Source organism: Chrysochloris asiatica, unplaced genomic scaffold (genome assembly GCF_000296735.1).
Source record: "Chrysochloris asiatica unplaced genomic scaffold, ChrAsi1.0 scaffold00252, whole genome shotgun sequence".
Taxonomy (NCBI): Eukaryota; Metazoa; Chordata; class Mammalia; order Afrosoricida; family Chrysochloridae; genus Chrysochloris; species Chrysochloris asiatica.
In genome coordinates, this window is record NW_006408770.1 from 3,734,172 (window position 1) to 3,750,292 (window position 16,121).

Consider the following 16,121-nt stretch of genomic DNA (forward strand, 5'->3'; position numbering starts at 1 on the left):
ATAAAAACCTTAAATTAAAAAAAAAAAAAATTTCGAGATCTATGCACATGCATAGTAGAACCCTCCGAGGGCGGGCCTGGGGTGTTCACTGGCTCAGGCACCCCTATAGTTACCAGAATGGAGGTACACAGACAGCAAGGGACCAATGAAAAGATACAAAAAAAAACAAAAAAAAAACAGAAAGAAAGAATGTCCACACCTCTTTCTCTGTGGCTCTGTCAGGTGTCCGTGGCTGCTCTGATCCTTTCTCCACTTGGCCCCACACAAAATGGCGGCTCCTGGAACAGCTGAGTGTCCCGTACCAGGAAGCAATGGATTTCTTGCTTCTGCCACAAACTCCCCAGTTGTAAGCCTTCCAACCCTCCAAATATTCCCCATATGTGGTTCAGAGTTCTGGGACCATCCCCTGAGCCCTCTTCGTCCTGTATTCTGTGTTGTTCCTGGCAGTGCTTGTCACTGCACTTCCACCTGATCCACCATCCTGTTTTCGCCGTGAGTAAGACTTTAATGTCCTCTTTCAACTTCTTGCCCTCAAAGCTGCCTGATAAATTTCACGATGCCACTGTTGGTTGTTATGGTGTACCCCCAGGATTTAATTTTCGGCCTGTTGTTTTTAAACTCTCTTTCCCTCTCCACAGCCCTTTGCGCTATTAAAATACAGTTCAGGGCCGGCTCTTGGGCTGAGAGTATCTGTGTGTATGTGTGGCAGAAGAATCCACCAGTGGTGGGGGTGGGAGGTGTCCACTTGCTCAGGCTCCCCCTCTAGTCACCAGAATGGAGGCATGCAAACAGTGGGGGAGCCAATGAACAGATACCAAAAAGAAAAAAAAAAAATCAGAACAAAGCAAAGTATTGTCTACCTCTGCTCTGAGGTTCCCATGGGGTTATTCCATGGTGGGTCTGTTCCCCCGGGTCTTGCCGTTTGGTCTCGCCCAAGTTGTGGGACCATTGAGCCCGGCAGATTAAAAAATACACAATTTCTTACTTCTGCTACAAGTTTCACTAGCTATAAGCTTTAAAACTTGAAAAATATTCCTAAATATGTGGTTCAGAGTTTTGGAGCTCTGCCCTGAACCCTTTTCACCTGGTGTTCTGTGGTATTGCTGACGGCTAACTTCCCTGCACTTCTATCCTATCTGCCATCAAGCCCCGCCTCTCTATATAGTTTTTAAAAGGTTTTAAAAAATGAAAGAAAGAAAACATAATGCTAAAATTAAATCTTTCAGTGGTACAGTAAGGGGTGAAAATGAGCATATATTAATTTTGTAATCGTTGTTGTTAAGTGCTGTCGAGTCAGTTCCGACACATAACTACCCTGCACTGGGTTTCTGAGGCTGTAAATCTTTACGGGAACAGAAAGCCTCATCTTTCTCCCACGGAGCAGCTAGTAGTTTCAAACTGATCTTGTGGTTCACAGCCCGAATGTAACCACTACGCTACACAGCTGTAGGGACTGTAAAATGGTGACTGTAAAGCTGGTGGTTCATGCTCATCAGCCGCACCCCGGAAACCCTATATACAGGGTCGGTATGGGTTGGAACCAACTTGGTGGCACTTAACAACAACAATTTTATAACAAAGAGGGAGAAATGATTAAGAGGACAATTTTTTTTCAGTATTAAAGACAGAAATGTTACATTTTGTAAAATGTTATGACTTACTCTTCCGCTTTCCAATATCCATTTCAGAGGTAGCAGCTTCACATAAAAGCACCATCCCTAAGGTAACTCCACCATCTCAGAAAAATTGTTTAAGGAAAAATTCATATAGGCACAAAAGACATCATTTTAATATTGCTATTCTTGCATGGAAAAAGTTAAAATGAATATATAAAACTTCAACTCTTAATTATAAAGTAACTAAATAATCTTGTGTCCATACAGCATAACAATTATTTATGATGAAGATATAATAAAAATATTAAGGATGAAAAGTTATTGTACAATTAAAAATAGAATATTTAAAAAACCATGTCCCATTATAACTTATAGAAAAAATAGGAGTTTTTCTGGAACTGGACTTTGGAATAATCTGCCTTGACATTCTTTCAATGATTACTCTAATCCCATATATATTTTTAAAGATTCCACAGCCATTTTGAAAAATATTTCAACACTCCTACCTGAAATATGCACCTTTAGAGATAAACAACACATTTCTATTAAAATATTCTTGTGAAATATTACACCAAATACAAATACACAGTTAAACAAATTACAAAGCCAAAAATTCCCAGAATTTTCATACTTAATCATTAAAGCACAAAAATAATACTTTGTTATTGTTAAGTGCTGTCCAGTTGGTTCTGACTCATGGTGACCCTGTGTAGAGTTTCTGAGGAGTGACTGGTGAACTTTAACCACAGACCGTTCGGTCCAGCACATTGACCCATAGCCCCACAGCTAATTTTGTCTTATTTTAATAACGAAAATAAAGTCCCAAGTCATAACCTCACTTTTATTCAGCTTAATACAGTTACAGTAGCTGTCAATTTCATTCCAACTGAATTTGACCTCATGTGTGTTAGAGTAGGACTATGCTCCTACTAATTTTCCAGAAGATTGGCAAGCTTTTTCTGAGGTATTTCAACTTTACAACCTTTGTTAACAGCCAAGTACTTCAACTGCTTGAACTACCCAGGGATTCCAGCTTAATAATGTGGTTGTTGTTAAGTGCCGTCGAGTCAGTTCCAACACAGCGACACTGCATAGTGTTTCCAAGGAGAAGCTGGTGAGTTTGAATCTCTGACCCTGTGGTTCAAATTGACCTTGCAGTCCAGTGCAAAACACCAGGACTCAAGCTTAATAAGAGGAGGTCTAATAAATAAACTGAAAATTCAAAATAAATACAATGTGTTTTAGCAGAAAATATTCACCCTACAGTTTGGTGAATACGAATAGCAGTTAAAATTTCCAAATTAACTATGCATACATATAACTTGTATTCGACCATTGTTGTTGTTTTGTGCAGTACAGTTGGTTCTGACAAACAGTGACTCTGTATAGGGTTTTGGAGAGTTGGTGGGTTTCAACTGCTGATCTCGTGGTCTGCACACGCCTACCCTGCAGCGCCACATCAGAGTCTGTATTCAATGTTATAGGGGTATAATTAAGCAGACAGGGAAAAACAGGTGTTTTAGTGAGGTCTGAATTTATAATTTGCTCTATAATTTGTCTCTTCAATACTTCACTGCCATTTTGCAGTGCATCTTCAAAATGCTCTTACAAGTGATGTCCAGTCTTCATGTTTTTACTTGCTCAGCTAAGCCATATTCTCCAACAACTGATATGGTAAAGATTTTCTTTAATTTGGCTTACAGAGAGCCTTTATATCCAAGTACATTCAAAGGTTGATAATATCTAAAGACTTTGGTGATAGAATATTTGTTGATTAATGGTTGAAATTTCAATTTTTGGAATTGTTTTTATATCATGGGCTATAATTTTTCTTTGAATGAGCTGTCTACCTTAACATATTCCACCAAGGTCATCTCTGTGTGCTGTTGGTTATCAGCTATCAAGAGCTATGTATTGTTTCATTACATTTATTGATTCATTAAATATTTATAACACTGTCTACTGTATGCCAGGTGCTATCACATGTTGGAGTTCCAAAGTTGAATGGTGTATAGACCCTTCCTTGAATAAGTTTATACTCTAGTGGGGGATACAAACAATGAAATAAAAATATAATTACATTATCATGATTAAATGCTACTCTGAGAGATGCAAGTAAAAAATAAAGTCATATTCCATAACATATAAAACTAAGCTATAAAGAGAGCTAGTAGAATTAAATATATTCAATATGACAAAGGATAAGACATTTGTATAAAATGAAATATAGCAACATAATTATGGGAAAATATTCAAGTTATTATTTTTCCAAGGAAGAATCAAACAATGAGATACAATTTCTTTGACTACTGAATTAGTAGTTTTAACAAGTAAGAATAAGTAATTACAGCTAGAACTTGCCACAGATAGCAGTATATTTATCTGGTGGTACTGGCTGTGTACACTGGAACTGGTCCCAACTCAAAGCAACTCTGTATTGTGTTTCTGAGGCTGTAAATCTTTAAAGAAGCAGAAAGCTTTGTCTTACTCCCAGAGTGGCCGGTAGTTTTCAAAAGCTAAACTTGCAGGTAGCAGCCCAACTAGTAACCTAGTATGCTACCAGGACTCCTTACATCTATATGAATGGGCCTCAAAAAATTCATAGAAATTTTCCATAATATTTTAATTCCATGTTTCCACAAAATTTTTTAAGCCCCCTTGTGATTTCTAGCAACAAAAACCCTCTTGGAAAATAATTTTGATATTAAGAGCAAAAGACACATTTTTTACCTTGGTTTTGAATTTTACTCCTGGAAATTTGGAAAAATGTCAAATTATTTCCTAGAAAATATTCTTTGAAAAGTCAAAAATAGGAGAATAATTGACCTCTGGTAGTGTAGTGGTTATGAGTTGGGCTGCTAACCTCAAAGTCAGCAGTTTGAAACTACCAGCCATTCCGCTGGATAGATGAGGCATTTTGCTCCTGTAAAAATTAGCCTCAGAAACCCTATGCAGGGTTGCAGTGAGTTGGAAGCAACTCCACGAAACACCACCACTATTATGTAATATATGCACTCTATAAATATTAAAAATGATAATTTCTCCTTTTCCTTGTCTGTATTTTCTAATTTCTCTGCAATCCTCATATAAATTTATAACTATGAAAGCCATCTTGTTGTTGTTAGGCACTGACAACTGAGTTGATCCCAACTCAGTGATCCTATGAAGCACAGAATGAAACACTGCTTATGCCTGTGCCATCCTCACAATTGTTGTTATGCTGTATTTAAGTCAATTGCTGCTGCCAGGGTATCAATCCATCTTATTGAGGATGTCTTTCTCTTTTTCACTGACCTTCCACTTTACCAACCATGATGCCCTTCTCCACGGACTGGACCCTCCTGATAACATGTCTAAAATATGAGAGATGAGATCTCACCATTTTTAGTTTTTTTTTCTTCTTAAATGTTTTATTGTGAATTATGTGATTGTTTACATGGGGCAACATTAGTTTTACATTCATTCTATCATATATCGTCTCATTGCCATGGTTACAATCCCCTCCAGGCAATCCTTCATTTTGAGTTTTAAAGAGTATTCTGGATGTACTTTTTCCAACAAATTTGTTCTTCTGGCAGTGCATAGTCATTTTAATATTATTCTTTAATACCATAATTTGAATGCATCGATTCTTCTACAGTCTTCCTTATTCATTTCCTAATTTCCACATCTCTGAAGCAACTGAAAATAAATACCATGGCTTTGGTTAGGCACAGCTTAGTCTTCAAACTGATTATCTTTGCTCTTTAACACTTTAAAGAGGTTTTATGTGAAAGATCTACCTAATGCAATACATCATTTGATTTCTTGACTGCTGCTTCCATGAGTGGTGATTGTGGGTTCAAGCAAAAATAAAGTCTTTGGCAACTTCAACTTTTTCTACATTTATTATGATGCTATTTATTGGTGAAATTGTGAGGTTTTTTTGTTTAAACACTGAGGTACAATCTATACTGAAGCCTGTAGTCTTTGGTCTCCATGAGTAAGCCTTATAAACCCTCTTCCCTTCCAGAGGGGAAGGTTGTATCATTTGATATTGCAGGTTGTTAACGAGTCACCTTCCAATCCTGATGCCACATTCTTCTTCATATAATCCAGTTTTCAGATTATTTGTTCAGCATACAGACTGAACAAATATGGTGAAAGGATACAAACCAGATGTGCACCTTTCCTGATTTTAAACCATTCAATATCCCCTTGTTCTGTTCAAACAACTGCCTCTTGGTCTATGTACAGGGTCCTCATATGTACAATTAAATGTATTGGAATACCTATTCTTTGCAATATTCTCCATAGGCAAAAGCCTTTGCATAGTCAACACAGCACAAGTAAACATAATTCTGGAATTCTCTGCTTTCAGCCAAGATTCATCTGATGTCAGCAATGATATTCCTAGTTCCACATCTTCTTCGAAATCTGCCTTGAACTTTTTTTTTTTCCTCATTAAACTTTGTTTTAATGGGTCTCAAAATTCTGTGGCAAATTTTTGGTCAAGTTGTTTCCATTTAAAAAGTACTGATTTTAAAAACTACTTAAAACTGCCACACACAAAAAAGAAACAAATGGTCTACATAACATTCCTTTCCTTCTGAAGGTTTTACGATGCATTATCATTAACCAGTCTTTTACTATTAAACTTAAATGGCCAATTGAGACAAACAGTTCGAGACCGTTCTTCCACCACTGATTAAGACTGGAGTGGCAGGTGTTAAAGGTAATATTCATTTAGCCTTCTTAGCTTTCTGAGCAGACTTGGTGACTTTGCCAGCTCCAGCAGCCTTTTTGTCCACTGCCTTGATGATACCACATTCCAACAGTCTGTCTCACGTCACGAACAGCAAGATGACCCAAAGGAGGGTAGTCTGAGAAGCTTTCAACACACATAGGCTTGACAGGAACCATGTCAACAATGGCAGCATCACCAGACTTCAAGTATTTGGGGCCATCTTCTAGCTTCTTACCAGACCAGCGATCAATCTTCTCCTTGAGCTCAGCAAACTTGCAAGCAATGTGAGCTGGGTGACAAACATGCACAGGTGCATGTCCAGCACTGATTTGGCCTGGATGGTTCAGGATGATCACCTGTGCAGTGAAGCCAGCTGCTTCCATTGGTGGATCATTTTTGCTGTCACCAGCCACATTGCCACGGCGAACATCTTTGACAAGAGACGTTCTTTACATTGAAGCCTACATTGTCCCCAGGCAGAGCTTCACTCAAAGTCTCATGGTGCATTTCAACAGATTTTACTTCAGTGGTAACATTGACAGCAGCAAAGGTGACCACCATGCCTGGTTTGAGAACACCAGTCTCCACTCTGCCCACAGGGACAGTGCCAATACCACCAATTTTGTAGACATCCTGGATAGGCAGACGCACGGGCTTGTCAGTTGGACAAGTTGGTGGCAAGATGTAATCCAGAGCTTCAAGCAATGTGGTTCCACTGGCATTGCCATCCTTACGGGTGACTTTCCATCCTTTGAATCAAGGCTCCAGCATATTGTCACCATTCCAACCAGAAATTGGCACAAATGCTACTGTGTCAGGGTTGTAGCCAATTTTCTTAATGTAGGTGCTGACTTCCTTAACGATTTCCTCATATCTCTTCTGGCTGTAGGGTGGCTCAGTGGAATCCATTTTATTAACACCAACAATTAGCTGTTTCACACCCAATGTGTAAGCCAGAAGGGCATGCTTATGGGTCTGCCCATTCTTACAGATACCAGCTTCAAATTCTCCAACACCAGCAGCAACAATCAGGACAACACAGTCAGCCTGTGAGGTTCCTGTAATCATGTTTTTGATAAAGTCTCTGTGTCCTGGGGCATCAATGATGGTCACACAGTACTTGCTGGTCTCAAATTTCCACAGGGAGATATCAATGGTGATGCCTCGCTCACGTTCAGCTTTCAGTTTATCCAAGACCCAGGCATGCTTGAAGGAGCCCTTCCCCATCTCAGCAGCTTCCTTCTCAAATTTTTCGATGGTTCTTTTGTCGATTCCACCACATTTGTAGATCAGGTGACCAGCAGTGGTTGACTTGCCGGAGTCGATGTGTCAAATAACGACAATGTTGATAAGGGTCTTTTCCTTCCCATTTTGGTTTAGGTTTTGTGATGGTTTTCACCAACACCTGTATTCTGGCGGCAAACCCGTTGCGAAAAGTGCCTTGAACTTTTGACAGTTCTCTGTTGATGTCCTGTTGCATTTAGTTTTTAATTATATTCACTACAGTTTACTTGCATGTGATATTAATGATATTGTTCAATGATTTCCACATTCAGTTTGGCCACTTTTCTTTGGAAAGGGCACAAATATGCATCTCTTTCAATCAGGTATCTGTCTTTCATATTTCCTTGCATAGATGAGTGAGTGCCTTAATTTCTGCATCAGTTTATTGAAAGATTTCTATTTGCATTGTCAATTCCTGGAGCCTTGTTTTTTACCAATGCCTTCAAGGCAGTTTGGGCTTCTCTCATAAGAAGCACTGTTTTTTTTTTTTTAAACTTTTTTTGTGTGAATTGATTGAAGGTTTCCAGAGCATATCACCTATTTCACACTAAACAAATCATACACTTTGCTTCATTACAGTGATTGCAATTCCTTCCCTGTACCAACAATTAACTGTATTTGCTTCTATTCACTTTACCAATTGCATTCCTCCCTGTCTCCCCAACTAGCTTAATCTTTTCTCTGGTAACCTCCCTCTTGTTGGGATATTGCCTGCCCTGTCACCCATGTTAGCCCATGAATAATTTCCCCTCTCCCCTCTCCCTGTAACCATCACAGATTCTTTTATCAAGAAAACCATAACTTTTTACACTATTGGTCTCATACAATATTGTCCTTTTGTGATTGACTAATTTCACTTAGCATAATGTTCTCCAGGTTCAGCCATGTTGTAAGGTGTTTCACAGATTCATCATTATACTTTAACATTTTGTAGTATTCTTGTGTATGTACCAAATTTTGTTTAACCATTCTTTTATTAATGGGCATTTAGGCTGTGTACATCTTTTTGATGTATCTCTAGTAGACAACATATTGAAGGGTTCTGTTTTCTTATCCATTGTGCTGTTTCTTTTCCTTGACACTCAGTGTAATTATCTATAGGTATAAATTGATTCCTGTAATTTTGCTGTGTCATTTTTTGTGTCTGTGTATGTTGCTGCTGGTTTCTTTGTTCCACGCAATTTTCTGCACTGACTTTATTTTGTGTGTGGGAGAGCAGGGTCTGCACTAGGGGGTGGATGACAGTGGGAGCTGGCCACAACCCTAGTTGCCAAAGGAGCATGGGGAAAACAAGGAATCACACCTTTCCTATCACCTGTTTGAATCTGCTCTGTCAGGCCACCTTCTGTTGTTAAAGCTGCTCACAAAAGTTCAAGATGGTTGTGCTATACCAGTCAGTCTCTCTTGCCATGCCTGCTCAGCTTCTCCTCCTAGAAATCACTCAATCTACTTATCTAAACTTTCCTCTGAATTTCAGGGTTCCAGAATTTTCATCTGTGACTGTTTCATTTGGTTTCTCATACCTATGCTTTGGAGGGTCCATGTAGTATGTCTGCTTGGTCCACCATTTTGGTTCTTGATCATATGCTACCTCTTGAAATAGTTGGCCATCGACTAGTTATTTTTGGTATGTAGTTGTTACTGTTGTTAAGTGCTGTTGAGTCGGTTCTGATTCACAGTAACCCTGTATAGGGCTTCCGAGGAGCAGCTGGTGGGTTTGAACTTATGGATCAAACTGACCTTGCAGTCCAGTGGATAGTGATTGTTTATTCCTTCCAGCCTTTTATTTTTATTTTTGACACTTCCTCCATCATTCAATAATCTGTACAAGAAGCCTTCAATATTACAATCGCAGACTTGAATTTTTAATTGTTATTTCAGCTCGAGAAATGCTGAGCATGTTTTTTTCACTTTTGGTTTTCTAACTCCAGGTCTTTGCACATTTCATTACAGTGTGTTATTTTTGTATTCTCGTGCTCCCTTTTGAAATCTTTTGAAATTTTCTGTTCAACTCTTTTACTTCATTTTTTCCATTCGCTTTAGCTTCCCTATGCTCAAGAGTAAATGTCAGAGTCTCTTCTGACATCAATTTTGGTCTTTTCTTTCTTTCTTGACTTTTTTTTTTTTCTCTCTCTCACACATTATCCCAATGACAGAAGAGTCACATGACCTTGATGGGTCAAATTTCTTAAACCCTGCAACATGAGAAACTCTAAATACATTAAATACTGTTACACACTCAGAATTTCAATGTACAGGTACGTGGAAACAGTTATAGACCTCACAAAGTTAGGTTGGGGACATAAAATCCAACAGCATCTGAAATGCTGTGAAGGCATAGCTTTACAAATAGCAATGTAAGCTTACAGAGCTTGCCTTTATTAAGGTAGTATTTTCATGTAATTCCAGTACCTTCACAATTTAACAAACCAAATTTACTATATTTTGCTTCTAAAAATCTAGATGATCCATGAAAAAGTCATCTAGTATAAATAGAAATTTCAGGAAAAGTTCCTAGAAAAACATTTCAAATAATTTTCCTATGTAAAATAAATGTCCAATAGTTCCTGGTATGTGGGAAGATAATGCTTGTTAAAGTCACAATGAAGCCTTAATTGAGGGAAGCTTGGCTATATAAATAGCACAAGTTGAGAAAAGGCTTAATCTCCAAACCTATCAGAGTAGATGAAGAGATCAGTAATGGCCACCTTCAGATATTACATGAGGTCTTATTCTCATTGGAGATCAGGGAGGCCCACCTTGGTATGGTATCCATACAGCAGCACAGCTCCAGGATGATAACCTGGTATGCTTTGACAATGAGGCGGCATTGGGGGTGGGGGGAGGAGGTCTAATTATTTGTTGCTGTGGGATGCCTGGTTGTGGTGGCATCATACCTCCAATTGGCACAACAGGTGGATTTCCAATGTGAGCCTGTCCTAGTTGAGGAAGATTATACTGATATTTAGGTAACTGTGCCCTTCTTTTTTCCAGTGACATATCCTCATCTGATGGATCAACTTACTAGTTGCACTGGTTGCTATAAGTAAAGCAGGCTTACTTACTACTGAAGCCACTGGTTTAGCTGTAGTGCTATTTGCTGTACTAGTGGTTGAAGTTATAGATTAAGTATAAGCAGGGAATGTAGGCTTTGGGGGTTCTGTAGCTATTGCAGGAGTACTATTTAAGGGCTTGAAATCTGTATCAATTGGTCCTTGGACCTGAGTTTGTGCCATGCTAGGTAACAAAACTTTAGAAAACACAGACAGACTTTCTGAATTGGATGAAGCTGTACTTGAGCTTGTTACAGGTGGTATGCCTGGCATAACTGGTGGCATTCCTGGCATCAGAGGAGGAACGCCTAGTATTAACGGAGGTATGCCTGGTGGCATTCCTGGTGCTCTTGGAACAGGTGGCAGACCTGGTTGTGCCACTGGAGGGATATAACCTTGTTGAGCTTGAACAGGCTGTGGCTGAAATGAAGATGAAGCTGCAGAGTCATCATTATCACATTCATCAGAATCATCTTGTTGCTTCTTTTTTTTGACTCTTGTGTTTTTTGTTCAAGAAGTCATCATCTTTCATCCATATCTTTTTCTGAAATACCTTCCATACCATCTATTTCCAACTCTGTTCTCCCAGGTACCACATTTGGTACAGCATCTATTGTCTTTTTATGTACCTGCATGCAATGAAAAGCTAAGACAGGTCCTGTGCACAATTTCTTATGACATATATGGCATTTGAAATACTTTGCTTTTTGGTGTTGTATACCAGCACCACGACTCAGCTGCTGTTTCTTCTTGCGACCCATAACTGAACTCTACTATCAAAGCAAAAGACAAGAGAAGACAAGCAAGTAAAAAGAGATGAAAATCACTTTTCCGACCAAATGGCTACACTGCGTCCCACTGGAAACAGGCACAAAATATTTTTCTTGACTTTTTAATGATGTTTTGCTTTCTTCCTGTATGAGATTCTTGCTGATGTCTCACAACTCTTCTGGTCATTAGTGTCTAATGCATTAAAGCTGTTCTTGAGATAGTCTCTAAATTCAAGTGGGATATATTCAATGTTATATTTTTGCTCTTGTGGAGTTGTTTTAATTTTCTTCACCTTAAGCTTGAACTTGCATATGAACAATTGATGGTCTGTTCCACAGTCTGCTCCTGGCCTTGTTTTGGCTGAGGATATATACCACCTCCTCCCACAGTTGTAGTGTTTTATTCCTGTGTATTCCATCTGGTAAGGTCCGTGTGCATAGTTGCCTTTTATGTTGTTTAAAAAAGGTATTTGCAATGAGTAAGTCATTGGTCTTGCAAAACACTTTAATAAAATCTCCAGTTTTATTTCTATCACCAAGGACATATTTTCCAACTACTGATTCTTTTTCTTTGTTTCCAACCTTTGCCTTCCAATCACCAGCAATTATCAATGCATCTTGATTGCATGTTTGATCAACTTCAGACTAAAGCAGTTGGGAGAATTCTTCAATGTCATCATCACTGGCTTTAGTGGTTGGTGTGTAAATTTGAATGATAGTGGTGGTATTAACTGGTCTTCCTTGTAGGTGCATGAATATTATCCTATTATGACAGCATTGTACTTAAAGATGGATCTTCAAAAGTTCTTTTTGTTGATGAATGTGACACCATTCCTTTTGAATATGTCAATTCCAGAATAGTAAACCATATGACTGTCCGATTCAAAATAGCCAATGAGTTGGAACCGACTCGACAGCACTTAACAAGTTCATTTCAGATCACTAATGCTTAGGATTATCGATCTTTATGTGTTCCATTTCATTGTTTTTTAACATGGAAAATACTTTTATTTTTTGTTGTTTTAAGAAGCAAGCATATATCAAGGAGAACCAATACATAAGATGTTATTGTTGTTATGTTAGGTGTCATCAGTCAGTTCCGACTCACAGAGACCCTAAGCACAGATTGAAACACTGCCCTGTCCTAGGCCATCCTCACAATTGTTAACATTTTAGCTCACTGCAACTGCAACTGTGTCATTCCACCTAGCTGGGGATATTCCTTTTTTCGCTGACTCTCCACTTTACCAAGTATGATGTCCTTCCTTCTCCAGGGACTGGTCCCTCTTGATAACATGTCCAAAGTATGAGAGATGAAGTATCACCACTTGGTTTCTATGGAGCATTCTAGCTACATTTCCTCCAACAGAGATCTGTCCATTCCTTGGCAGTTCACGGTACTCTCAACACTCTTCCCTAACACCACAACTCAAATGAATTAATTCTTCTATGGTCTTCCTTATTCACTGTCCAACTTTCACATGATATGAAGCTACTGAAAATACCAAGCACCTCAGTCCTTGCTCCTGAACATTTTAAAGAGGTCTTGTGCAGCAGATTTGCCCAATGCAATACTCTATTTCATTTTTTACAACTTCCAATTTTCCCAGAATCATATTTCATACATACTATGTTCTGATTATTAATGGATGTTTGCAATTGTTGCTCATTTTGAGTCATGCTCCATCAACAAAAAGGTTCATATTTTGAATGTCTTCCAACCTGAGGGGATCATCTTCCAGCACTATAATAGACAACTGTTGTTTTGTTGTTTTTAAGTGCCATTGAGAAAAACATACATAACCATATATGTATGTGAATCTCAAGTTTTGCCTGTTGTTGGCTCTCCATCCCAAGAACACCCTCTAGTACTTTGTGTAAGGTTGGCCTTTTACAACATTTACAAATTGCTCTAATTTCTGTTTACCTGTAAATGTCCTAATTATATTCTCATATATGATGGACAATTTTGGTGGATGTATGAATCTTGGTTAGCAGCTTTTTTTTTCAGAGTTTTATATATGCCATCCCATTGTCTTTTTACTTTCAATAGTTTCTGTGAGAAATCAAGCACTTAGTTTTAATGGTTCACCTTTGTAGGTACCTTCATTTTTCCTGATCTGCTCTCAAGATTCTTTCCTTGCCTTTGCTTTTGAAAAGTTTGATTATGTCTTGGTGAGTTTCTTTTGGGGTCTATTCTGTCTGGAGTTCATTCAACGTTTTGAATGTATATTTTCTCATCTTTCATGATATTAGGGTAGTTTTCTTCCAACAACTCTGACAATTTCTCCATGATTTTTTTGTCTCTTCCTGCTCTAGAATTCCAACCATACATAGATTATTCTTGATAGTGTCCCACATGAATCTTAGGCTTTCTTCAGAGCTTTTACTCTTTTGTCTGATTGTTGCTCTAGCAGATAAATATAAAGAGATTTGCCCTGTCATTAATTCAGCCTTCCATTGATTCAAGTCTACTTCTTTGCCCTTTCAATGTACTATGTATTTCTGAAGTCTTAGTATTACTCTTCTGGCTTTCTAATGACTGTTTTTATACGGTTTTGAATTTTTCATTTATTTTGTCAATTTGTTATTCTGTTTTCATGAATTCTTATAAAGTTTTCTGTGTTCCTTGATTTCACTTACAATTATTTCTATCATTCTCTCAATCCACCGAAGGTACCCAAATATCACTGACTTCCTTATCAAGGGCATCGTATACCGTTTCTAATAATTTTGGTCCTGTATTCTGGTCACTTGTTTGAGGCACTTGGTATTATTTCTTTAAGCTGAAATTGTTTTCTCAAGACATTGTGGCGATGTTGTATTTATATTTAATTGATGATTGTATGTTGCTGTGTTCTCAGGCCATCACCACTTGTTTCCTGGTGGATGTTATAGAGACTGAAAGTGTGAACACAGTTCTCTGTTTGTTATTTGTGTAGCTATTTCAGGGCGGTTTATGAACTTCCAGAAGGAAGGGTGGTATGCCCAGCACACTACTGACCTCAAGAGGAGCAGAGGCTATGCAAGAAGGAGTGCAACTGGCTACTGGGCTGGTGAGGGCAGGAATTGGCCACACCCCAGCTAACAGAAGGACAAGAGAAGAAGGAAGAACCATATCTCCCTTGCTGCCAATATCCAGCAGCATCCTGCCAAAAAACTCACAAGATGGCCATGCAATTCCAGCCCAATAGACAGCTCACCCTTTTTCTTCTCTCTCACTGTTCCTGTTTAGTAGTACTCTCTTCCAGTTAGTACTCTATCTACCTCTCTATTTTCTGAAGCATAGTGTTCAAGGATTATCATCCTGAACTGTTCACTTAGTCTCCCATGCCTTTGTTACAGACAGTCTGCTCAGCATATATGGATATTCCACCATCTTGTCCCATATTTATTATATGATTCTATTTACATAAAGTTAAAAAGGCAAAACTAAGGAATGGTGTTAGAAGTCAAGATACTAGTTACCTTTGTGCAGAAAGGTAGCAATCAGGAAGGATCACAATTGGGGAAGTATTATGGGATATGGGTAATCTTATGAGTATTTCTTAATCTGGTTGCTTGATATACAGTTGTGTCCATTTTGTGAAAATTTAACAAACGGTATACTTATGATTTGTAGATTTGCATGAATATAATACTTCAATGTCCAAGTTTTAAATATAATTTTAAATGTTGCCTAGTATACCACCTTATGCAAACCTTGGCTTGTAGCAGCCCGTAGAGTTTTCTCATCTTCAAGTCCAACAGCTGCAGTTTTTTTGTTTTTGTATTTGGCTTTCTCTTTGTTGTTTCATTGCTTTTGTTTACTCTTCTCCTACTTCTTCTCTCTTTCAATTCTCTTGAATTTTATCATTTTTCTGCTTTTGTTTTTCCTTTTCTTCTGCTTCTCACTTACCCTCTTCTCTCCCACCCACCTTTTGAGTTTTCTTTACTACTCTCTACTCTCTTTTCATTTTTCCTCTTTCTGGTTTATCTAAGTGTTTTTTAAATTTCTTCCTTTTATTTCCTCTCTTATTTTACTGTTCCTCTTTTATCTTTTTATTTACTCTCCAGTGATTAAAAAAAATTATTTTCTCTTTTAAAGCTCTGTTTTCCTTTCCCTCTTGGGTCTTTATAGATTTTTTTTTTTTTCTGGTTGCTGCCTGTTTTTATTTTTTCCTCTTTATTATTTTCTACTTTCATTGCTGGTCCCTTATTTGTTTTTTTCTGTTTTGTTTTCTTGTGTGTGGGGGGAGCAGAAGAATTCTCGCTTCCCACCAGACAGGAGACAGCAACCATGTCCATATATCCCAGCCACAACTGGGCAAGAATTAAAACTAGATCCTTTATCACCTGGTCAATGATAGACAGCAATCAGTACCAGCCAAACCAACCATAAACTGAGGTGCATGAACAGGGAACAAGAACAAGGTACATACTTCCATTCTCTAACTACACCCATAGGAGACAGCTGGTGAAAGCCTAAGAACACAGCAACATATAATTACCAATTAAATACAACAACCCCACAATGCCCCAGAGACAATAGATAATTTTAGCTCAAATGATGTAACAAGAGAGAACGGCTTATGGCCAGCAGTGTGGCAAGACCTGGGAAATCTTGGGCCCAGAGTCAGTGACATAGCCACAGAGGACTAGAGTGGAAAGTGAAGCATCCAGCTGATAAGAA

The 16,121-nt window shown here is 38.3% G+C and overlaps 1 protein-coding gene and 1 pseudogene across 1 annotated transcript in view; both read right to left on the reverse strand.

The window, feature by feature from the left end:
- LOC102834519 (magnesium transporter protein 1-like) overlaps positions 1–16,121 on the reverse strand; it is a 128,072-nt gene that overhangs the window by 14,331 nt on the left and 97,620 nt on the right. The window contains exon 8 of the mRNA XM_006873738.1: positions 1,662–1,736. Coding sequence (XP_006873800.1) covers positions 1,662–1,736 — 75 coding nt within the window. The remainder of the gene's footprint in view (positions 1–1,661; positions 1,737–16,121) is intronic.
- On the reverse strand, positions 10,321–11,018 carry LOC102838420 (annotated as a pseudogene).